Consider the following 24,542-nt stretch of genomic DNA (forward strand, 5'->3'; position numbering starts at 1 on the left):
TCATGGTGACGGAACTGATCACCGTCTATCCTTATACTCTTACTGCGCTCCCCCAGAATTCGAGTTAAACCCACAGAAGTCCCCCAAATCTCTTTCCCTTACCCCGTTTCCCCTTCACACCTGTTCTCCCCGCCCACCAGGTGTGCGCATGCTCAGAGCGATTACTTACTGCCATCTAGATCGACGGGCATCGATCTACTCTGGGCTCGGCTTCTTGACTGATCGGCTTTCGATTGAGGCGCTTTGAACGTCATTTCCGGTGACTGATTCGGCTTCCGGCTTCTGCCTTGTGGTTCTTACGGGAGGAGGTGGACCTGTTCGGTGAGTTGGCGGGGTTTTTTCATCGCTCTCTCTCTTCTGGCTGCGGGTTGCGGCTTAGCCAAACCTCCTGCGGAAGCCGAGAATAAGCGGTCCGCGGCCCTGGGGCCAGAATGTATGCAGCCGACGGTTTGTGGTGGGTCGCTGAGGAAGGCTTGGAAACTGACGCTCGGGTCTGGCGAGGCCTCTGGACTTAGCTTGTCTGGCGAGGCCCCTGGACTTAGCTTGTCTTAGGCGGGACAAGTCGGGGCCGGGCATGGCGTGGCCGCTTCCTAGGGCTTCGGGCGGAGGCCGTAGGCGGATGTTGCTGCGTGTCAAGTTATGGATGCGAGGCGTTTACAGCGCGCTGTGGGTCCTCAGGGGCCTCCCAGAGGCTCTCCTTTTCTATCCGGAAGGCGATTCCCGGTGTCCCTGCTCAGTTTGATCCCTGTCACTTTCTTCTCTTCATTATCTTCGAGTCACCAGTCCACCAAGTTTCAGTTTAGGGGGTCTCATCTGAGAAGCGTTACCTTTCACGTGTCAACCCGCACGAGGACAGTCCTCGTCTGTCGGCGTTTTGCTTGTCAGACATCCTAATCCGTGCACGTACTATGAGTGCAAATGTTCGTGAAATGAAGGACTATGTGGGCCACGAAGGAAATAAAGCATGGTCCCAATTAGCGACTAAAACAGTGGGAAAAATGAAATAGTGTGGTGGGTGTGAAAGAAAAGTGCAAGGGACAGAAAACAAGGGTTGAATTTTCAGGTCTTCTGCGTATCACCTATGTAAACCGTGGGCAACTTGCATTAATTTCTTGTTGTTTCGTCACTAAATCATGTTCCACTCTTTGCGACCCCATGGACTATAGTACGCCAGGCTCCTCTATCCATGGGATTTCCCAGGCAAGAATACTGGAGTGGGTTGCCATTTTCTTCTTCAGGGGATCTTCCTGACCCGTGGTTTGGGCCGGCGTCTCCTGCGTTGACAGGCTGATGCTTTACCTCTGAGCCACCTGGGAATCCCTGCTTTATTCTGTAATAAACAGCAGTGACAGCTGTTTTAAGTGCTTACTGCTCATTCTAAAGCTGCAAAGAATTTTATCTCATTTAGTCTTCCGAGCTCTATTGGGCAAATTACCATCCCCATTTTACAGATGTGAACCTGTGAGATTAAGGTACTTGCCATCAGTCAAGCAGCTAGTAAGAAGCATGGAAAGATTTGAATTCAGATCCACTGGCACTGGAATCTGAGTTCTTAACCATCATGCAGTAGTATGCCAGCGTTTCAAGTACGTTCGATTTGACTTTGAGTCAGGACTGTTGGTGATGGTGTATATAAATTAATAACATGGAAGTGCTTTATGAGAGTACCCATGAAAGGGTTCTTGGCAAACTTCATTAATGTTCTATGTCTTATGATTTTTACTGAACGTGCATTTGTTAGCTTGTTTTTTTCATTTTTCACCAAATCTATTCAATTTTTAAATACTTTTTAAAAGGGAAAGTTGTTTCATTAGGCAGATGGAAAAAACAGTCTCACTTGTCATAAGAAAAATAGGTTATAAAAATAAATGTATGGAATAAAATTATATTATTAAAAATTGGCTAGATAATGGTGTGCCACCAAGTTTTCAGCTTGAGAACTGTTCTTTTGTTTAAAAAGGAGGGCTGGCAAGTTTTGGAGAGGTTTTAAAGACTACTGCCAAAGTGATATTTTCAGTTTTCAAACTGACATTTGGGGTTGAAACAGTTGAAAAGTCAGTACCTTTGTGCTGTGTCCTTAATGCCACCCTATAATGTGAACGAATCCTCCCTATTTAGTAACAGAATATTTATTGTCTCTTTAGGCTGTTGGAACAGTTTAACCCAAAACATGGATATCAGACCAAACCACACAATTTATATCAACAATATGAATGACAAAATTAAAAAGGAAGGTAAGTGTTTTTTTTTTTTTTAAAAACTAAAGTGTATTTATTTACTACCATCTTAAAAATTATACAGCTTCAAAAGTTCTCATCTAGTCATCTTTCTCACTGCTTGAGATAATGGTTTATTCCTTATTGTGTAAAGACTTTAAGACTTTTCAAAGATTAAAAATAGGTAGGGGCTGAAGATGTGTTGAATCTGTTTTCACTCAGATGAAATGGTTTCAGAAACTTTTAAAATTAAACAGCCATTGGGAATAGTATGTTATTAGGAAAATATGTAACTTTGTATAAATAAATGAGTAGGGTGCACTCAGTGCAGTGTCATTTTAAGAAGATGTTTCGAGAGAACAGCATGTATATTATCTATAGTGAAACAGATCACCAGCCCAGGTGGGATGCATGAGACAAGTGCTCGGGCCTGGTGCACTGGGAAGACCCAGAGGAATCGGGTGGAGAGGGAGGTGGGAGGGGGGATCGGGATGGGGAATACATGTAACTTCATGGCTTATTGATGTCAATGTATGACAAAACCCACTGCAATGTTGTGAAGTAATTAGCCTCCAACTAATAAAAATAAATGAAAAAAAAAAAAAAAGAATTTCAGTTATAGTTTCATCCACAAATAACTTGTTTCCTGTCTAATTTTGTGCAGAATTGAAGAGATCCCTGTATGCCCTGTTTTCTCAGTTTGGCCACGTGGTAGATATCGTTGCTTTGAAGACCATGAAGATGAGGGGACAAGCCTTTGTTATATTTAAGGAACTGGGCTCATCTACAAATGCCTTGAGACAGTTACAAGGATTTCCATTTTATGGCAAACCAATGGTAAATCAGTCTTATTTTGGCTTTAATCACTATTAATGGTATGGTAGATTTGTAAATAGACCCTTGACAGTGTGGCTATTTCTTTGTGCCTTCTGTGTAGTGGTTGGAGTTTATTTATGTATTTATTTTTATAGAAACACATTAGTAGTAGAGTTTATTATATTCATTTCTTGAGTTGTGATAGTTCAGATAGGCAAAAGCAAAATACGCAGAGATGTAGAATATTTTAAGAACAATGGCAGTATAGGCAATACTGTCATCTCAAAAGAACTGAGAACTAGAAATAAATTACTCCAAAGATTAAAAAGAAACCTCTGTTTGTAAATTTGTAAAACAACACAAAACCAAAATCATGAGTCAAAGAGGAAATCCAGTCCGAAGTTTCAGAAAATACCATAGTGAAATACTGTACTTTAGAAGCTATGCAGTCAAAGCACTGATCTAAGAACAGTTTTAAACTCAGGAATGACCTGAGATTTCACATTTAGCTGCTAGGTCAAAGTTGAGTTGTGGGCAGGGAAGTAGGGAACTCAGGAGGCATTGGTATAAGTCAGAGATGGTAGAGGATTGGATCAGGCTGGAGACAGAGTATATAATCTCTTGGTCTTTGAATGGGTACATTCTACCTTGGGTATGGACTTTAGTACTTTTCTTCTGGAACTGGAATGTGATGGGAAGGGGTGCTGGGGAAAGAGCCGAGGCCAAGAGTTTCAGGGTCCCATGTTCTCATTCTGGTTCTGCCATATATTGACTTTTTGTGCATGTTCCGTTTCACCACCTGTAAAAAAACAACAAAAACAAATAAGCAGACTGAATATTCTTTGGTCAAATTTACAGGCAAGCAAAAACTTTTATAAAAGACCAGATAATATTGTAAGCTTTGTGGACCACATAGAGTTTGTATTGCATATTCTTGTGTGTGTGTGTGTGTGTGTGTGTGGTTTTTTAAATAATCCTTTAAAAATTGTAAAAAGAAAGAAAAAAGTTCTTAACTCATAGGCCATACAAAAAGGGGCCATGGGCTGGATTTGGCCCATAATCTGTAGTGTAGGTCACCGCTGTGATCTCTTTTTACAAATTAAGAATCAGGCACAGAAAGCTTATGTTACTGTAACCAGTGGCATCTTCAGGACTTGAAAGCTAATCTGCTGACATCCAATATTGTGACTTTTTCCCCCCTCAATTAGGATAGGAATCTGATCTGTAAAGGGCCAGATAGTAAATATTTTAGGCTTTACGAGCCAGATGATCTCTTTTGCAGATCTTTAAACTGCCTTTATAGTTGGAGAAGCAGCCATAGCAGGCATGCAGATGGAAGGGTGTATCTGTGTCCTAAGAAGACACACACAATACCAGGCAGTGTTGGCATAGTCAGCACTCCAAGGACCTCGTCAGTCCTGCACTGTTTAATTCAGGACTGAGCACTTTTTGTCTGTTAAACTGCCACACATTTTCTCCCCATCCTCTATCCGACTCTCCTTTTCCCATTATTTCCCACCTGACTGTTTCCCACCATCGTATGTTTGGAAAGTCGTATTCCAGAAAAACTGAACCTATCTATCTACCCCAACTTACGGTAAATTGGCATTTCCTGAAACCAATGTATCTTTCTCAGTAGCATGAAGAACTAGCATAATTGAGATCTCAGCTGGTAGTAGCATAAGACTGGGTTTTAGTTTAAATCTGAAATTATGTTAGTATGAAGAAGCCATTTATTCCCATAAAGGGCTTTAGGACTGTCTGTTAAGTTGAGATGACATGTTTGCATATGCCTGGGATTGAAGTCCCGGAAAGCTGGAAATTGTTTGCTGCATTTGGCACTGGCTTCACCTTGCCAGCTAGTTACTGAAAATCAAAGGGAGAAGCCCATTAGACTGATCTCATATTGGAGGTATTGTAGGAGGTCTCTTCTCTGCCTTCAGCAAAGTAGGAGGTACTGCCAAATCTCCAGCATCCTGGAAGAGGGAAAAGAAAGTTCCTTGAGCTATCTTGTTTATATTTACTTAGGTGGTTTCAGTTGCTCTTCTGTTTTAATGCCAACATACCAGATCAAAAGTGAACAAAATTGTCTACAACTTGGAACTCAGAACAAAATTATTCTCTGTGATTCAAGGACATTTGGCTCTTTAATTCCAAAAATACCTCAGAAAAGTGAAACCACCTTCCTAAGGGTGTCTTTCATGAAACCTCTTATAAATGTAAATCTTGCACCTTCTCTAAGCTGCGGGTGAATTTTTATCCCTCATCAGTATTTAGTCTACTGTTTTTCAACACTGGCACTTTTGACATTTTGAACTGAATAACATTTTTTTATGGTTTGGGCTTTCTGGTTCATCAGAGAGTGTTTAACAGCATCTCTGGCCTCTGCCCACTTAGCGTGACGATGCAGTGTCTCCAGCCAGCAGTGCCAGATGTGTCCTGGTGGGCAGATTCTCCTTAGGTTGAGAACTGCTGCTCTAGACCAGCCAGCTAAGAGAGAGGGCTGGGGTGAGAGATTTTCACAGGCCATAGGGGCAAGTATAGGATCAACCCAAGATCTTCTCAGGTCAGGAAGAAGGTTGAAGACCCAGCGGAGTTGGGAGAGAATCCCTGGACCGAGTCAGAGTTAATACAAACCTGCTCCTTTTGGTTAGATGATGTGCGAGACTAGCAGAGTTGCTGGCAGGGTTAACACTTGGAGGAAGTCCTGCAATCAGAGGAAGCCTAAGGGATGGAGTATGAAAAGGCAAAAAGATAGGACACTGAAAGATGAATTCCTCAGGTTGGTAGGTGCCCAGTATACTACTGGAGATCAGTGGAAAAATAACTCCAGAAAGAGTGAAGAGACAGAGTCAAAGCAAAAACCACACCCAGTTGTGGATGTGACTGGTGATGGAAGTAAAGTCTGATGCCGTAAAGAGCAATATTGCATAGGAACCTGAAATATTAAGTCCATGAATTAAAACAAATGGGAAATGGTCAAACAGGAGATGGCAAGAGTGAACGTCAACATTTTAGGAATCAGCGAACTAAAATGGACTGGAATGGGTGAATTTAACTCAGATGACCGTTGTAATGGCCTGACCAGTAATGCTGAAGAAGCTGAAGTTGAACGGTTCTGTGAAGACTTACAAGACCTTCTAGAGGACCTTACAAGTCCTTTTCATTATAGGGGACTGGAATGCAAAAGTAGGAAGTCAGGAAACACCTGGAGTAACAGGCAAATTTGGCTTTGGAGTACAGAATGAAGCAGGGCAAATCCTAACAGAGTTTTGCCAAGAGAACGCACTGGTTATAGCAAACACCCTCTTCCAACAATACAAGAGGAGACTCTACACATGGACATCACCAGATGATCAATACCGAAATCAGATTGATTATATTCTTTGCAGCCAAAGATGGAGAAGCTCTATACAGTCAGCAAAAACAAGACTGGGAACTGACTGTGGTTCAGATCATGAACTCCTTACTGCCAAATTCAGACTTCAATTGAAGAAAGTAGGGAAAACCACCAGACCATTCAGGTATGACCTAAATCAAATCCCTTATGATTATACAGTGAAAGTGAGAAATAGATTTAAGGGATTAGATCTGATAGAGTGCCTGTAGAACAATGGATGGAGGTTCGTGACATTGTACAGGAGACAGGGATCAAGACCATTCCCAAGAAAAAGAAATGCAAAAAGACAGAATGGTTGAGGACGCCTTACAAATAGCTGTGAGTAGAAGAGAAGTGAAAGGCGGGGGAGAAAAGGAAAGATATACCCATTTGAATGCAGAGTTCCCAAGAATACCAAGGAGAGATAAGAAAGCCTTCCTCGGTGATCAATGCAAAGAAATAGAGGAAAACAATAGAACGGGAAAGACTCGAAATCTCTTCAAGAAAATTAGAGATACCAAGGGAACATTTCATGCAAAGATGGGCACAATAAAGGGCAGAAATGGTATGGACCTAAGAGAAGCAGAAGATATTAAGAAGTGTGGCAAGACTACCCCGAAGAACTGTACACAAAAGATTTTCACAATCCAGATAATCACAATATTGTGATTACTCATCTAGAGCCATGCATCCTGGAATATGAAGTCAAGGGAGCCTTAGGAAGCATCACTACAAACAAAGCTAGTGAGGGTCATGGAATTCCAGTTGAGCTATTTCAAATCCTAAAAGATGATGCTGTGAAAGTGCTGCACTCAGTATGCCAGCAAATTTGGAAAACTCAGCAGTGGCCACAGGACTGGAAAAGGTCAGTTTTCATTCCAATCCCAAAGAAAGGCAATGCCAAAGATGCTGAAACTACCCACAATTGCACTTGTCTCACACACTAGCAAAGTACTGCTCAAAATTCTGCAAGCCAAGCTTCAACAGTACGTGAACCGTGAACTTCCAGATATTCAAGCTGGATTTAGAAAAGGCAGGGGAACCAGAAATCAAATTGCCAACATCTTTTGGGTCATCATAAAAGCAAGAGAGTTCCAGAAAAACATCTACTTTTGCTTTCTTGACTACACCAAAGCCTTTCACTGTGTGGATCACAGTAAACTGTGGGAAAGTCTTAAAGAGATGGAAATACCAGACCTCCTGACCTGCCTTTTGAGAAATCTGTATACAGGTCAGGAAACAACAGTTAGAACTGGACATGGAACAACAGACTGGTTCCAGATAGGGAAAGAATTATGTCAAGGCTGTATATTGTCACCCTGCTTATTTAACTTACATGCAGAGTACATCATGAGAAACCCTGAGCTGGATGAAGCACAAGCTGGAATCAGTATTGCCAAAAGAAATATCAATAACTTCAGATATGCAGATGACACCACCTTTATGGCAGAAAGCAAAGAACTAAAGAGCCTCTTGATGAAAGCAAAAGAAGGGAGTGAAAAAGCTGGCTTAAAACTCAGCATTCAAAAAGCTAAGATCATGGCATCCAGTCCCATCACTTCATGCCAAATAGATGGGAAACAGTGACAGACTTTATTTTTTGGGGCTCCAAAATCACTGCAGATGGTGACTGTAGCCATGAAATTAAAAGACACTTGCTCTTTGGAAGAAAAGTTATGACCAACCTACACAGCATATTAGAAAGCAAAGACATTACTTTGCCAACAAAGGTCTGTCTAGTCAAAGCTATGGTTTTTCCAGTAGTCATGTATGGATGTGAGAGTTGGACTATAAAGGAAGCTGAGCACCAAAGAATTGATGCTTTTGAACTGTGGTGTTGGAAAAGACTATTCAGAATCTCTTGGACTGCAGGGATATCCAACCAGTCCATCCTAAAGGACTGAATATTCATTGGAAGGACTGATGCTGAAGCTGAAACTCCAATACTTTGTCCACCTGATGCAAAGAACTGACTCATTTGAAAAGACCCTGATGCTGGGAAAGATTGAAGGCGGGAGGAGAAGGGTATGACAGAAGATGAGATGGTTGGGTGGCATCACCGATTCAACGGACGTGAGTTTGAGTAAGTTCCAGTAGTTGGTGATGGACAGGGAGGCCTGGCGTGCTGCAGTCCATGGGGTCGCAAAGAGCAGGACATGACTGAGTGACTGAACTGACTGACTGAAGGGATGGAGATGTCGTGAGAGGCTTGCTCTCCTCTTGTTTCCCCCCCCCGTGTAGTCATCTCTAGTTAACATAAAGGAAGGGAAAGAGCTGCTGTTGGCTTTAACAATTTCTTTGTTTTCAAACCTTCATTATTTTTTAAAATTAATTTCTGTTGGAGTACAGTTGCTTTGCAGTGTTGTGTTGGTTTCTACTGTACAGAAAAGTGACCCAGCCCTGCGGATGTATAAATACATCCGCGCTTTTTGGATTTCCCTCCCAGTTAGGTCACAGCACTGAGTGGAGTTCCCTGAGCAAACCTGCATTATTGTAAGGTGTCACTTGGTCTCTTCACACTGAGGTCAAAGTCTTGCCATAGAAGACAACTGTAGAGAGGAATTGGTAGAACTGGTGTTTTGATATGATCAGAGAGGTAGTTTCAGCTTTCTGGACCCCAGGAAAGAAAAGTTTTACACTGCCTGTGGCGCATTATTCATGCAGGTGGCCTGGTTGCACAGTGTGATGCCATCTTATTATTTCCTTTCAAAGCTTTTTAAATTTAAGTTGATGCCACTATTCATTATTTCATTTAAAAGTAATAGTCCAAAAAATAAATAAATAAAGTAAATAAAATAAAAGTAATAGTCCAGATTCAAAGGAAAGTCATTCTCAGTCTTCAGTACTTTAACTTGTAACAAAGTCCATGCACATCTTGACCTGTCGAGTGTCCCTGTAAGGCATAGACAGCTTTCCAGTGCACTCTTCTCTTTCTTTTAATGGAAAGGATCAGTGGTGCAGATTTTTCAAAGTCCTGTTTCTCCCGTATGAAAATCTGTGGTTCTTCTAATAAACATAGTTGAATCTAACTTTGTCTCAGTTGCGAATCAGGGGCCACAATTTATTTTCTTTTGGCACTCAGTATACTTGACAGATTTCCTTCAGGATGTGTTTAAAATTAGCTCATATTTGTGTAATGAAATTTGAAATATTAATTACAAGTGTAAATAGCCTTCAGCATAATGAAAAGTAACTTGTTTTTAAATAATTAAAACAGCGAATCCAGTACGCCAAAACAGATTCTGATATAATATCTAAAATGCGTGGCACTTTTGCTGACAAAGAAAAGAAAAAAGAAAAGAAGAAAGCCAAAACTGTGGAACAGACTGCAACAACCATGAACAAAAAGCCTGGTCAGGTAAGATGGGCAAAAGTTCATATTTTGTTGTTGTATATCAGACAGTTTTATTTGAATTTGCATGATGTTTAACTCCATCATTTTCCAAAATACGTTAATATCTATTGGCTTATTTTTCAAGTTCTGTGTATAAATAATACTGTAGATTTTATCTTTATTAGTATTCCACTGAAATCATCCTTTGAACAGTTCATAAATTCAAAATCTAATTAAAAAATTCCAGATAAAGGTGAAATTATCATCCAAAAACTAGTTACTTTCAGATTGAAAGTAATTAGAAATCAGTTTTAATAAGTTTAATGGTTGATTTTTTTTTTCCTAGTTGGTTTAAAAAAAGAAAAGTGAGAAAGGCTGGTCCTTAATTTTTCTCCTATATATTTCTCCGTAATTTTGAAACTTAGGTTGACTTTTATGATATAGACCTTTCAAAAATATTTGACAAGTTATAAATACCATAAATGTTTGAGTCAGAGTTTTAAGATGTAAATTCGCAAAGAAAATAAAATGAATTAAAAAATCTATGTTAATCTTATTTTTAGTTCAGTAATTTTAAACACTTGCTACTTTTTTAGAGGGATTGGAAGTTTTAACTGTTTCTCACTTTTTTTCATTTAGGGAACACCAAATTCAGCTAATACCCAAGGAAATGCAACACAGAATCCTCAGGTAATTTTTTTCCCATGTGATACTTACTTTAAAATAAAATTACAAAACAATAGCAGTAATGTACAACAACCCTCATGTCTCTAAAAACTGAAAATGATTCCATCTATAAGCCACAATAATGTGGAACCTTCTTCCTCAAAACATTTTATTTTTCTTTAAGAAGAAGAAAACAAAACCTGACTTTACTCCTTGCTTCCCACAGTGATCAATGACAGGATTAAATGATACATTCTAAGCTCTATAAAGACAAGAAACAGAATGGTTGTTTTCTTCACATGATGTGGCCCAGAGCTTTCCAGGCTTGTTGCTTGGAATCCATTCCCATTGACTGAAGCACTAATCCATCTTTTCTCAAAGAGCAAAGTTGTTCTATAGTTACCTTTGTTCTTATTTCCTCAGTATATATATATTTAAGTCTCCTGATACAGATCTTTACCCAGTGACTCCACGGTATAGAATCAGCCTGCAGTGCAGGAACTGCACAGGGAGACTTGGGTTCAATCCCAGGATTGGGAAGATCCCCTGGAGGGGGAAATGGCCAACCACTCCAGTATTCTTGCCTGGAGAATTCCATGGGCCGAGGACCCTGGCGGCTATAGTCCATGTGGGCACAGAGTCGAACACAACTGAAGCAACTTAGCACAATATAGATTTATCAGGAAACTCTACCAAATCTTCCCAGTAAAGGCCTCAGAAAGCTTGAGTTATACACTAATAGTTTCCCACTTGGTCCTTACATATTAGGGTCTGACAGGATCCTTACATCCAGGGAATTCCTTGCACCACTGAGGTTTTCCTCCTCTGATTTTAAGTTACTTGCATTTTCTACTACTTTGAAGTCTTTCAGCAGTTATAGTTCAGCACATAATTGTCTAAGCCCTAAGTTCTTTACATTTCATCTGCTTTCTCCCATGAAATTTACTCTCATTTACTTGTAAAAAACATTAAAAATCGCCAAATATAGATTCTACATGGAAATCTTTCTCTTTCTCTTTTTTAATTTTGCTTTTTAATTTATTTATTGGCTACGTTGGGTCTCCATTGCTATGCACAAACTTTCTCTAGTTGTGGTGAGTGGGTGTATTCTCAAGCTGCGGTGTGCGGGCTTCTCGTTGCAGAGCATGGGCTCCATAGTTGTAGCACTAAGTGGAAATCTTTATTTTTCAAAATTTTCTCACACACTGGGAGATAGTATGCAGTAGGATTGAGTATCTGAGGGTTAAGCAGCTGAGGACGGGTGACACCAATGCCGTCTCTGATTTTGTTAGGACCAGTTATGTAATCCAGATGACAAAACCCTTCTATTCCAGCTGCCTCCAGATGCTTAAAACTTAAATATTATTTAAATACTATTAATTAAATACTTTAAAACTGTTAATAATATTTATAATCTTAATTTCTGTTAGGTTTTGTTTACTTCTCTGGTGTCACTGTTTTTCACCTTTAGTGCTTGATGTGGTAAGATTTCATAAGCCTTAAACTGTGGAATGTAATTCTCTGAAGTTTATATTTAAATGTAAGAACCAAAATGGCTTACTGTACTTTTTATACTTATAAGTTAACTTGGCCTTTTCTTTTTAATAGGTCCCTGATTACCCTCCAAACTATATTTTATTCCTTAATAATTTACCAGAAGAGACTAATGAGATGATGCTATCCATGCTGTTTAATCAGTAAGTGTTTTCATAAGCAAGTCTGTGTTCTGAGAGCCTCCTGACAGGACAGATAGCACTTCCCTGGGTTGAATCCATTTGTATATCACACAATAATTCCTTATGGCTTCATTGATTTGCTCCAGGATTAATCATGAATTGAAACCAGTATGCAGATTAAGCAAATAAAAAGCTAAATTACCTCTAACATTTGAATTACTAATTCTAGTTGATAAGTAAAATAGGAGACAAAAGCTTTGATGAAGTGACAGAAATAGAATTAGCTTACATGATTCCTGCAGTTCTTTTCAGGTATTAATTATGTTTCAGGCTCTTCCATCCCACTTAGGATTCTTGATGGGATGTGATCATTTTCCTGGATGTATATCATGATGTTGCTTAACAAATTTAAATACAGAATAGACATTTTGTATTTGATGTCATTTCTATATTTGCATATATAGAAATTGTTTACATATATAAGCATTGTTTTAATTCTTTATAGGTTCCCTGGTTTCAAGGAAGTACGTTTGGTACCTGGGAGGCATGACATCGCTTTTGTTGAATTTGAAAATGATGGACAGGCTGGAGCTGCCAGGGATGCTCTGCAGGGATTTAAGATCACACCGTCCCATGCCATGAAGATCACCTATGCCAAAAAATAACATTTGGGATAGCTATCTTTAAAGGACTCAGTGTTATTTATAGCTTTCATTTTGATAACATTTGGTCAGTTCATTTTAATAGTTGGGAAAGGGGAAGTGTATGTGAACTTTTTGTAAAGGATTTAAAAGGTTATCTAGTCTCTGTTTAGCCTTAGTGAACTGTGAAGGCCTTAATTTTGTACAATAAAATTTTTATTTGTATTCCTTACTTAGTATTTCGTTTATTGGCCCACTGCCCTGTCATCAAATGCTGGTGCTAGTCAAGGACACATCTTAAGGTATATAAATCTGTAATGGGATACTTTTCTAGTGTTATCTTGGAGCAGCTAATGCTAGAGAAACTTTAATGGTAGAGACACTTTAATAGAAGTAAAAGAATTAGATCAAGCACTTGATTAGATTTTCTGTTATTTTTTATGCATATGAACTGCCATCCTGGAGCCCAGTTTTTTGTGTTTGTTTAATATTTATTCATTCATGTATGTATGTATTTGGCTGCAGTGAGTCTTAGCAGCATGTGGGATCTTTGGTTGTGGCATGTAGGATCTAGTTCCCTGAGAATGAATCGAACCCGGGCCCTGCTGCTTCGGGAGCACTGTCTTAGCCTCTGCGCCATCAGGGAAGTCCCTTTGTTACTCTTGTACTAAAAGTAATGATGATCATCCTGCGTATTAGAAGAAAATGAGACCTGGGCAGGATCTGAATTTCATCTTCAGAGTCAAATGAGCCAGTCGTAGGCATTTCACAAATCTTTTCATTCATTTTTTACTTTAATAAAGACCATTTAAGAGTAACTATATTAAATGTTTTCTGGGAAAACGGAGAAAAAGTGAATATTGTCTTCAGACTTCACATCTTGTGCTCTTACCCTCTTGAGATAGGGTGTTTCCTAAGGAATACCTACTCAGTTAATACCTCTTGAATGATCTCCAAAGGAAAGATGTTTAATCTTTTTGAAGACTAGCAGTCTAAACCAATGGTTGCCAATCCTAAACTTGCTGCCTCATTGTGCTTCTTAAACACCAATACTCAGGTATTTCCAAAGTTCATTTTCTGTAGTGTTTGATTTCTACTTAAGGCTATCAGTTCAATCCCCTGCTAGCAAAACCATGGGTGTCTTTAGAAGTGGACAATTTTTTATGTATAGCACATGGTAAAAGTGACACTATTGGTCACTTTGTGTCCCTGTTTAAATATTTTCTGAAACAAGACTTCTTACCATTTAGATTTTTTTTAAATGTATTTGTGGAATATATGTTAAGACCACTTTTAGGCTTCTGTAGATTTTTACCACGTGTACGTAAGGAAAAAGCAAAATAGTTTTTATTCCTTAAACTTCACCACTTGCAGAGTCTGACTCTTACGAAAAACTTCTTAGTTGTCAAGTGATATTATTAACAGTGAGCTTCTCGAAAAAAAGACTGCTCTTGTATGTTGACAGCAGTCCCAGTTGCTAGTACATTTTCTTCCTGCTTGCTCTTGGTAACTGTACTTAGTCTCAGAACACAGACTGGCCCTGCTCTGAGTGGCTGTTCAAGGGGAGGTTGGCCACAGTGGTTGGTGTCAGAGGGAAGGAGAGGGTGGATGGAAAAGGGGATTGTGTAGGCCATTTTAAGGGCATGCTTACACTCCAAAATGCGGAACGGTTAGAGGATTTTGTATACTGAGTTACAGTGATAGCGTTCACCCATGTTAGTATTTGATGAGTTTTGGCAGTTGTATACAGCTGTTCGAAGGTCATAATCAAGATACAGAGCATTCCGTCACGCCTCAGAGAAGGGGCTCCCTTGTGCTCCTTTGCAGTCAGTGTCCCCATCCCAACCCTAGGCAACCACTCATCTGCTTTCTATCGCAGCAAATGTGCCCTGTCTGGAATGCTTTTATTTAACTTTTTGGCCTCATTGGGCAGCACGTGGGATCCTAGTTGCCTCACCAAGGATTGAACCCCACCCCCTGCAGTGTAAGTGTGAAGTCTTAAACCCTGAACCACCAGGGAAGTTCGTAGAATGTTTTTATTATTATTATCATTGCTATTCTTTTTAGTTGTGCTGGATCTTGGTTGCCGCGCGTGGGCTTTCTCTGGTTGTGGTGAGTGGGGGCTCCTCCTGGTTGCGGTGCGCCAGGCTTCCATTGTGGTGGCTTCTCTTGAGCACAGGCTCTAGGCGCACGGGCTTCAGGAGTTGTGGCACATGGGCTAAGGTGCTCCTCTGCATGTGGAATCCTCCCAGACCAGGGATCGAACCTGTGCCCCCGCATCAGCAGGTGGATTCCCGCCTACTGCATCTCCAAGGGAGTCCCCTAGAATGCTTTTGAGGTTTATCTCTATTGTGTGGATCAGCAGTTTGTTCTGCAAGTGGATGGGCATTTTGAGTTCTTTCCAGTTTAGGACCATTGTGAATAAAGTGACTCTGAACATCCACATGCAAGTCTGTGTGGGACATAAGTTCCGTCAGAAGAGTTCAAGCAGAGAAGTGACATCTGATTACTGTTGAAAACTGTTTATTTTGAAAAAAAATTCCAATTTATATGAAAGTAGCCAAAAAAGTAGACAGAACTCCCATAAATGTTTTTTAACTGTCAGGAAGGGAAAATTTCCCAGCCACCCCTCCCGAATTCTTCTAGCTGGACTAATAATAAAATTGACACAAAACAGATTAACAGGAGAAAATACAAATGTTAATTCATGTGCACAGAGGTCCCATAGAAGTGAGAACCTAAATAGTGGCCAAAGCAAACTTTTTTATTTTTTCATTTTTTTAAAAAATAAATTACAGTATTTGTCTTAAATTAGTGGCAAATGCTAAATTTAATTTTGGCAACTTTAAATCAGCCTCAGAAATCATTGTATTACTTTACAGATGATCCATAGTATTTTCTCTTCTTGGTTTTTCAACAAATTGTATATAATATTTATGTCTTAACATTACCTTTGTAACTTCAGCTATTAAAAAATTCAAAGCAGGCAACTTTTATACCTTTTAGAGAAAGAAACAATAAAGTAGAATTGACAGGGCAAAGAAACTTGGGTCTTGGGTGCTCAAATAGTGAGGAATCTAAGCAGTTTGTCCCTGGTAGTAAATTCAAGAATAAGGTTTATACACGTTTCCTGACCTGAATTCCCTCTCTCTGGTGAAAAGGGTGTCTTACCCCTTGATGGTACACCTTTCTCATGAGAGATTTATTTTCTGCTTTCTGGGGGACAGAAATGAGGGTCAGAGTGTCACTCTTGCTGGTTGTGTTTTAAGTAACTAATTCAAACTAATCACTATACCATTGTGGCTTACTTGGGGAGCCCTCCTGCACCCTAGCAGAACCATCTGAGAGTGTGTGGACCTAGTTGCTCATCACCCCTTAATCCTTCAGGATGTATTTTCTAAGTACAAGACCACTCTCTCACATAACTCCAAGATGACCAGCAACATCAGGAAATAGCATCCATCCGATTTATTGATGTCCCAATCATGACCCATCATGTGTTGAGTGTAGTTGTCACATCTCTTTAGTCTCCTGTCGGTTCTTCAGCCTGTCCTAAGCCTTTCAGAATCCTAATTTTATAGAGATATCACAACTATAAGTGAAGTGAAGTCACTCAGTCGTGTCCGACTCTTTGCGACCCCATGGACTGTAGCCTACCAGGATCCTCTGTCCATGGGATTTTCCAGGCAAGAATACTGGAGTGGGTTGCCATTTCATTCTCCAGGGGATCTTCCTGACCCAGGGATCAAACCCCAGGTCTCCCGCGTTGTACACAGACGCTTTACCATCTGAGCTACCAGGGAAGTCCATGGAATTCTCCAGGCCAGAATACTGGAGTGGGTAGCCTATCCTTCTCCAGGGGATCTTCCCAACCCAGAGATCGAACCCATGTCTCCCACATTGCAGGCGGATTCTTTACCAGCTGAGCCACTAGGGAAGCTCCTCACAACTATGTGTCTATGGATATATCTATTCAATTATATTAAACACTAATGAATTTGCAACAGTACCTCTGAGTGCAACCCCGTGGCACCAGGTTTATTTTCGCCTTCCCCATCTCCTTACTTGTAACCTATTCTTCTCCTCCAGGCCCATTAATCTTCCTATATTTATTAGCTATATTTTGAAGATGATACAGTCAAACTAGGATCTTCTGACCGTCCTTACCTTACTCATCTGTGGGAGCTGTACAGAATGCCTGAAGAGAGCAGATGTTGTCATCATTAAATATAGTGGTTTTCAACTTGAATTTAACTTTCAACTTTGGCTGCATGTTAGAATCAACTGCAAGATATTTGCAAATACTCAGACCTAACCTACAACTGGGTTTCCCAGGTGGCTCAGCAGTAAAAAATCTGCCTGCCAATGTAGGAGGTGCGGGTTCAATCCCTGGGTCGGGGAGGATCTCCTAGAGAAGGAAGTAGCAACCCACTCCAGTATTCTTGCCTGGGAAATCCCATGGACAGAGGAGCCTGGCGGGCAACAGCCTTGGACTCCCAAGAGTCAGACATGACTTAACAACAACAGTAACCTACAACCACATCAACTACATCCCAGCCTCCAGGAGTGAAACCCAGTCGTCAATATTTCTCAAGCTCACTGCGTAATTCTAACGTGAGTCAATGTTAAGAATTAACAAAGTAGATTTCTACCTTTATGAAGTAGGTTATATGATTAGATTCAAATGCAGTCTATTGATAAATAGAGGATAGTGTCAAAATGGAAACTATTGTGAGAGGCTCACACCTCCATTTTTTTAATTGGAGGATAATTGCTTTACAATGTTGTACTGGTTTTCACCATACAACAACACGAATCAGCCCTAAGTATACATGTACCCCCTCCCTCTTGGACCTCCCTCCCGCCGCCCCCATCCCTCCCCTCCAGGTCTTCACAGAGCCGCAGGCTGAGCTCTACACAGCGGCTTCCCATCAGCGGTCTACGTTACACGTGGTAGTGTGTGTATTTCAGCGCTGCTATCTCGGTTGGTCCCACCCTCTCCTCCCCCTGCTATCTCCATTTTAAACGTAAAGGCTTGGGGCTTCTCTGGTGACCCAGTGGCTCCACGCTCCCAGTGCAGGGACCCTGGGCTTGGTCATTGGTCAGGGAACCAGGTTCCACATGCAACTCGGAGTTTGCACGCACGACTCAAGATCCCACATGCCGCAATGAAGACCGCAATGAAGTTGCCTGCTGCAACTAACACTGAACGCAGCCAAATATATATATATATATATATATATTTTAAAGGCTTAAAGGATTTTTGAGCAGGTTTCTGTGTGGATGTAAGTTTTTTAAATTAATTTTTATTCGAGTATGGTTGATTTACAATGTTGTGTTAGTTTCTGCTATACGGCAAAGTGAATCAGTTTTATGTATATCCACTCTTTTAGATTCTTTTCCCACACAGGTCGTTACAGAGTATTGAGTTTCCTGTGCTATACAGTAGGTTCTTATTAGTTAAAGTATTTTCTGTTAGGGTATTTAATAGGCATTTTGTCTCTTGAAAATGAATCCAGCAAAGGCGTAATAGTGAATGTGAAATCCTGGCTAAAAATCTGTGCCGTATTTGATTGCTCTCAAGCAGCACTTCTCAAACTTTACTGTCCATACAAATCACTTCTGTATCATGTAAAAAGTAGTTTGCAATTTAGCAGGTCTGGGGTAGGGTCTGAGAGACTTTATAAAACGATGCTAAAGTTGCTAGTCTGGGCACCATGTTTTGGTGGCAAGACCCCAGCATCTCTGTCCTAATCATTTAGTTAATGAGTCTTAATTTGAAGGGTGCAATGAAAGTGTGTGTGTGTGTGTGTGTGTGTGTGTGTGTGTGTGTGTGTGTGTGTGTGAAGTCTCTTCAGTACTGTCCCACTCTTTACAATCCCATGGACTGCAGCCCGCCAGGCCCCTCTGCCTGTAGGATTCTCTAGGAAAGAATACTGGAGTAGGTTTCTGTGCCCTCCTCCAGGGGATCTTCCCAACCCAGGTATCGAAACTAGGTTTCCCACATCTCCTGCATTGAAGGCAGATTCTTTACCACGGAGCAACCAGGGAAGCCTGAACCTCTCTTTAGGTCTGATAAAACCTAGGGACTTTCCCCGGGTGGGGGTGGGGGGTAGAGTATACATGCACGTACACACCTAAGCATACAATTTGGGGGGAATCATGCATGCTTTCAATGAATACCAATTTATGAATACCGAGTATTTTTCTGGGTGCTAAAAGTAGAGCAATGGACAAGATGGAAAAGGTCCCCACCTTGTGGAGTGTTCACTGTGGCATCAGGGGACAAACAGCCACCAGGTAAGTGAACAAGCCAAGTCACGTAGTGAAACGTATTAGGACAGGGTCCACGGTTTCGTGTGATGGACAGATCGGGTCAAGGGAGTGCAAGTGTCTCTGTTAAGCTGGTCTGTCTGTCGAGCCATCTTGACCATCAGAGGCGTGAAGGCCAGTATCCACAGGAAAAGGCAATAAGCCCAAAAGGCATGAAGTAGACGTGAGCTTCGCGTTTTCAAAAGACAGCGGCTGGTGTGGCAGGAACAGAGCCGGGGAGGGACAGTGACAGAAGGTGATTCCAGAGGGCGGAGGGAGGTGGACAAATCCTGCAGGGCCTTGGACATCATGGCAAGGAGGCTGCCTGCATCCCATCCACTTGTCCAAGCCTATTTTTGCATCCTAAAGGAGCCACAGCCTACATTTTAAGAACCCCAGACTGAGAAGCTAATTTAGGAACTTAAGAAAAAATAAAATGTCTTTGGGGGATTAAAGGTTCAGAGAGTCCATCTGAAAATCCAGAAGAATGAGGGAAGGAAGCTCAGGGCACAGTCCATCTCTGAACCTCTGGCCCCACCCTACCCCCACCCCATCAGACCCCAATGTGTGGTGCGCTACCAGGCACAATGGCTTGCTGAGTTTTGTAATTTGAATTCCTATTTGTGAGTAAACTTTTACAGAGAAGCTTCTAGTTTCCACCCCATCTCTTCCTGCTGCAGAACTCTGGGACATCCCAGGCCTGCTCAAGTGGCCCTCAGGAGGCTGGCATCTCTCTTTTCTTAGTTCTTCGCCTTTGAACAGCCCACGGTGGCTTCTGAGCCTCAGCTTAGTTGGCTTAGTTGTGACTCAGAGGTGGCTTTATTCAACGTTTCACTCTGCTTTGAGGGGGCCTGGCTGAGTTTGTGTAGTCCTCATTCCAGAAAGTGCCTCTTAAATGGCAATTGTCTTTGAACTCGCCTGTGTCAAGGGCTGGCTGGAGACTGTTACAGTCTGTGAAACAGCTGCCGGATCAGTATTACGAGGGTTTGATCGATGCTTTCATTTTCCCCGAGATCCTCTCAGGCCTCTAGATTATAGAAAGGAAAACCGCACTGGCCTTCTGCTTTCAAAGATGATTTCTAGGGAATTCCCTGGCAGTCCAGTGGTTGGGACTCCAGGCTTTCACTGCTGAGGGTGCAGGTTTGATCTCTGGTCGGGGAACTAAGATGGCACAAACTGTATGGTGCAGCCAAAAATAAAAAACCTGGAAATAATGGGGGAGGGGCACTTTAAGAGAGAGAAGTGGCCCCAGACACCCTCCAACAAGCAGCAGCCGATTGTGTCTTTCTCCCGATAGTAAACCCTAGGGACCGGGTCTTTTTAAACTCACTCTATCACTAGTGCCTACAACAGCGCCTGGCACATAGCAGGTGCTCTGGAAATAGTTGTTGAATGCATGGAGCCAAGTATTAGCACTTCAGCTCTGATGACTCGTGGCACTGCCCCTCTTCCCACAGGGAAGATGCCTGGAAGTAGGCCAGGCAGGGATGGGGTTCAGGGAGAAACACAAACCTCCAGCTTTACCCGCTTCTCTATTGGCCATAAACATTGGAGACTGAATTTCAAAAATCTCCAAGACAGGAGGCAGAAAAAAGTCAGTTCCATTTTCCCAAACCACCTACCCCATCTCCCTCCATTACTAGGGTCTTGAACTTGTTACAATCCATGTCTGACCCGATATACATGACTCCTAAGGATCCCATCATGAATGATTTGTCAATGTAAGCATCCTCTACTTATCTATTATATAAATCCAGATGTTATTAGATGTTTAATCAAAATAATTTGTATTAAGGATATATATATCACATTTTCAACAGTTTTCTATGGCTAGTACATCTTCTCATACATTGAAAGGACATGATGATTCAACTAAAGACATTTTTCGAATGACTTAAGATTCTCATAGTTCTTTCAACAATGTTTTCCTGATGCAATAAACCACAGCAAAAGTGACTCTAACGAGGGAGGAGGATTGTCATACTGAGTGAAGTATGTCAGAGAAGGAGAAATACTGTATGACATCCTTTATATGAAGGATCTAAAAAGAAATGATACAAATGAGCTTATTTACAAAACAGATATAGGTCTACAGACTTCGAGAATGAATTTAAAATGGATAACCAACAAGGATGTACTGTATAGCTCAGGGAACTCTGCTCAATGTTATGTGGCAGCCTGGATGGGAGAAGAGTCTGGGGAGAAGGGATACATGTGTGTGTATGACCGAGTCCCCTTGTTGTCCACCTGAAGCTATCACAAAATTGGTAATCGGCTATACTTCACTATAAAATAAAAAGTGTTTTTAAAATAGTGGACTATTTTGGATAGCACTTGTGTGTAAAAAAAAGACACAGCGTTTGAGTCTCTCTAGAAAATCCGATGCTAAATAACCCCTAGAGCCCAGTCACTGCTTTGAAGGCCGAGGCATGGGTAGCCACCTCCCCATTGGCTGCGGGGGACTCGCCCAGATGTCTGGCTTTCACATAAAAGACAGGAAGCACTGAAGTCAGTCTCCACTTCCACTCAAAGGGCGAAAGCAAAACCAGCAAAGGAGGAAGATGGCAAGACTGTTGTTCCTTTTCCTCCCAGGTCTTGTGGCCATATGTGCCGTGCATGGAATATTTATGGACAGACTTGCTTCCAAGAAGCTGTGTGCAGATGATGAGTGTGTCTGTAAGGACTTTTTTACGCCTTTTATTACCTTTCTATTATATAATTGAAAAAGAAATATCCACTAATAGCGTAGAATCTAATTGCATTTGGAAGTGAATCTTCCCTAATGTGCATGCGATTAGCGTCCTTTCTCCGGGTCTGTGCGTTTTGTGTCTCAGCATGAAGAATTCACTTGGCTAAGATTCTGTTGAATGCTGTTTAATAACCTTAGTTATCTTCTGGAATTGAATGTGAGCGATAAACCAGGAGGTGTTAGTCACTGTGATTTCCTAGTCTTCTGATATGCTCTGCGGTTTTTACTGTTTTAAAACCCAGGAGTCAATGCTTTCTTCTTCTAGATACTATTTCATGGTTTTTTTCTTCCAGATACTATTTCTCTGGCCAGAGCTCAAGAAGATTACAATGCTCCAGACTGTAGATTCATTAACGTTAAAAAGGGGCAGCGGATCTATGTTTACTCAAAACTGGTAAAAGAAAATGAAGCTGGAGAATTCTGGGCTGGCAGCGTAAGATGAGATTATTTAAAATACATAAAATATCTTGACATGTGTTGCCCTTAACTGTTCCTCTGTTACCTATCTTCGAGACCTTTTAATATTTAAAACTAGCTGTTAAGAACAATAGAGAAGCTGTGGCTATGCAAAACTTCATGTATATTTGCTTTTATTGCATTTTAAAGAAACAAAGAAAATTTCATCACAAAACCCAATGTAGGTTTATTTGCTGTTTTGGCAAGAAAATCTAGTCAAACACATGGGGGCGTAAACATCCCAAAGAGTTTGAACCTTATTCGAAAATACTTGAGTGGATTTGCCAAGTAAAAGGCATGTGTGCTGGCAGTCAGGCTACATTTCAATATTTTTAAGGAAACTTTAGCACCCTCTTTCACTCCAAAGAATCTGCTTTCTTCAGTTAAAACATGCAGGGGTGGACCCTGGGGAGGGATGAAGCTGAACTGATTTACTGTCCTCCACTGCAGCTCCAGCTCCAGAGATATATTCGCCAGTAATGAAGAATTAAATCTGAAATGCACTCAAGAATCTGTTCATTTGAATTTTAAAAAATGTGGAGCGTCCTTTAAAAGTTCTTTAAAATAACAGTGTCTATTTACTTTAAAAAAAAAAGATACAGACTTCATTTATGGGTTCCAAAAAAGATTTCCGGGCAGCTCACAGACTGCACAAAGAAATGCTAAAGTAGGTAGGCCAGTAAGAGTGGGCCACAAAAGAATAGACACACAGTTTCTGTGGGTTGACTTAGTTGCTGTGAATGAACTTCAGATTTGGGTCTGTGCCCCCCAGAATCCAGGCTGAGAAGCAAGGCATTGGTAGTTATATGATTCTCGGGGACAGCAAAGAGGATGCCTGAGGGTTTCTAAAGGAGTATCACAGCCGCTTTCCCCTCTCTGTTACATTTCTGGGCACTCAGGTCTATGGCAATCAGTCTGAGGATGAAATGGGAACCGTGGGTTATTTTCCCAGCAACTTGGTCCAGGAACAACATGTGTACCAAGAAGCCACCAAGGAAGTTCCTACCACGGTAAGCATCTCTGGGGCTGGGGAGAGGGGAGAGAAGGACTCAGAATGTAGATGTAGGCAGGTGTAAAAAGATGCATCATGCAACTTACAAGCTGCATCAAGTAAAGCCCCCCACTTCCAAGGGTGATATCTCTAGACAACAAGACTTGGGGGGGGCATTTATAGCTACTATCAATGTTGAAAGTTTAGTGAACCCTCTCTATCACTAGAGAAAGTGTTTCAGTTGTAAGTTATTTTGAAAATGACTCCATGTCACAAAGAAACAAGCCAACTCTTACTGACAGGCTCACTTATCAGCTAAAGACAGGCTGAGAAAAATATCAGCACCTGTATTTATTATTTATTTAATAAAATCAAAACATTCTGGAAAAAATTTGAATGCCTGTTTTTGTGATAGAAAGACTCTACTTATGTATGAAAAAGAATTGTACTTTTCCTAATGCCCTGGGGTATTATATAACCAGAACAGAAATAAAAGATCCTTTTTGAGTGACTTTGCAAGGTGGTTATTTTGAAATGATTCTCCTGGAGCTAATTGCTGTGTGAAATAACTTTAAAACTTTGTTAACCTGTAAATTATAATAAATATATTTGCAATTATTAAAAAAAAAAAAAAACTTTGACCAACCTACACAAATGCAACTCATTTGTCATCGTGTCTTAGCATTGAACTTGAATGTGTCAAAGAATCATAAATTAGAAGTGTATTTGAGAATCTTCATTTTAAGTAGTTTTTGAGTTAAAGTAAAACTTGTGTCATACTCTCGGGGTTCAAGCTTTACTTATTTTAAATCCAAATTTCCCTTTGATTATGTATGGTTTTAAATAAAGAATCTACATCTGCTTTTTGGTCCTGCATGTTCAGCTCAGTCTTTTTTTGCTTTTTTTCTTCCCCCTAGGATATTGACTTCTTTTGCGAGTAAGAAGTTAGAAAAAAAAATTCGCCAATAGAAAGGAAACATCAGAAATAAAGAAAAAAAACAAAAACCACCAAAAAATACATGTCACTAATTTCTGACTTTTGTTTCAAGGGTTTGACTTGGGGCTGGAGATGGCAAATAAAGGGGAGGGGAGAGGAGAGGGTGAAGGAGGAAGAAGGAAAGGAAAACAGGAGGGGGAATGTTCTCCAGGTCTAGTCTTCCAGACTACCTGGAACTGGATGATATTTGCCTCAAGTGGGTGAGTTGAAAGCAGAGAATTATTTTTTCAGCTTAGAGCCTCTTCTTACAAGGGGATCAACTAGAAGATGGTTCATTTATAGTTATGTCTAAATAGTAATTCTTCCCAG

General features: G+C 40.8%; 2 protein-coding genes and 1 long non-coding RNA gene across 4 annotated transcripts in view; 2 read left to right on the plus strand and 1 right to left on the minus strand.

The window, feature by feature from the left end:
- Window positions 1-214: 214 nt before the first annotated feature.
- On the plus strand, window positions 215-12,960 carry SNRPB2 (small nuclear ribonucleoprotein polypeptide B2). 2 transcript variants are annotated; one of them, XM_020910260.2, is made up of 7 exons: window positions 215-321; window positions 2,145-2,234; window positions 2,881-3,053; window positions 9,629-9,769; window positions 10,385-10,435; window positions 12,020-12,108; window positions 12,593-12,960. In XM_020910260.2, the coding sequence occupies exons 2-7, from the start codon at window positions 2,171-2,173 to the stop codon at window positions 12,750-12,752; spliced, it is 678 nt and encodes a 225-aa protein (XP_020765919.1). In that variant the 5' UTR covers window positions 215-321; window positions 2,145-2,170; the 3' UTR covers window positions 12,753-12,960. The 2 variants fall into 2 exon arrangements, with proteins under 2 accessions (XP_020765919.1, XP_020765918.1); XM_020910259.2 differs by lacking the exon at window positions 215-321 and adding an exon at window positions 328-454.
- LOC110148326 (uncharacterized) overlaps window positions 3,195-24,542 on the minus strand; it is a 47,485-nt gene continuing 26,137 nt past the window's right edge. The window contains exon 4 of the long non-coding RNA XR_011489327.1: window positions 3,195-3,831. This is a non-coding gene — a long non-coding RNA (uncharacterized lncRNA). The remainder of the gene's footprint in view (window positions 3,832-24,542) is intronic.
- OTOR (otoraplin) lies at window positions 21,572-24,315 on the plus strand. Its single transcript, XM_020910263.2, has 4 exons — window positions 21,572-21,716; window positions 22,083-22,222; window positions 23,145-23,255; window positions 24,154-24,315. The coding sequence occupies exons 1-4, from the start codon at window positions 21,602-21,604 to the stop codon at window positions 24,175-24,177; spliced, it is 390 nt and encodes a 129-aa protein (XP_020765922.2). The 5' UTR covers window positions 21,572-21,601; the 3' UTR covers window positions 24,178-24,315.

This window comes from Odocoileus virginianus, chromosome 9 (genome assembly GCF_023699985.2).
Source record: "Odocoileus virginianus isolate 20LAN1187 ecotype Illinois chromosome 9, Ovbor_1.2, whole genome shotgun sequence".
Taxonomy (NCBI): Eukaryota; Metazoa; Chordata; class Mammalia; order Artiodactyla; family Cervidae; genus Odocoileus; species Odocoileus virginianus.

What these genes read in the sequence shown, in the direction of transcription:
- SNRPB2 (XM_020910259.2), top strand. An exon ending in TGACAAAATTAAAAAGGAAG is followed by an intron (nt 2,235 to 2,880) that starts GTAAGTGTTTTT and finishes AATTTTGTGCAG; the next exon opens with AATTGAAGAGATCCCTGTAT. An exon ending in CATTTTATGGCAAACCAATG is followed by an intron (nt 3,054 to 9,628) that starts GTAAATCAGTCT and finishes TAATTAAAACAG; the next exon opens with CGAATCCAGTACGCCAAAAC.
- OTOR (XM_020910263.2), top strand. Translation starts at nt 21,602, where the DNA reads ATGGCAAGACTGTTGTTCCTTTTCCTCCCAGGTCTTGTGGCCATATGT. An exon ending in TGCAGATGATGAGTGTGTCT is followed by an intron (nt 21,717 to 22,082) that starts GTAAGGACTTTT and finishes TTTTTCTTCCAG; the next exon opens with ATACTATTTCTCTGGCCAGA. An exon ending in GAGAATTCTGGGCTGGCAGC is followed by an intron (nt 22,223 to 23,144) that starts GTAAGATGAGAT and finishes CTGGGCACTCAG; the next exon opens with GTCTATGGCAATCAGTCTGA.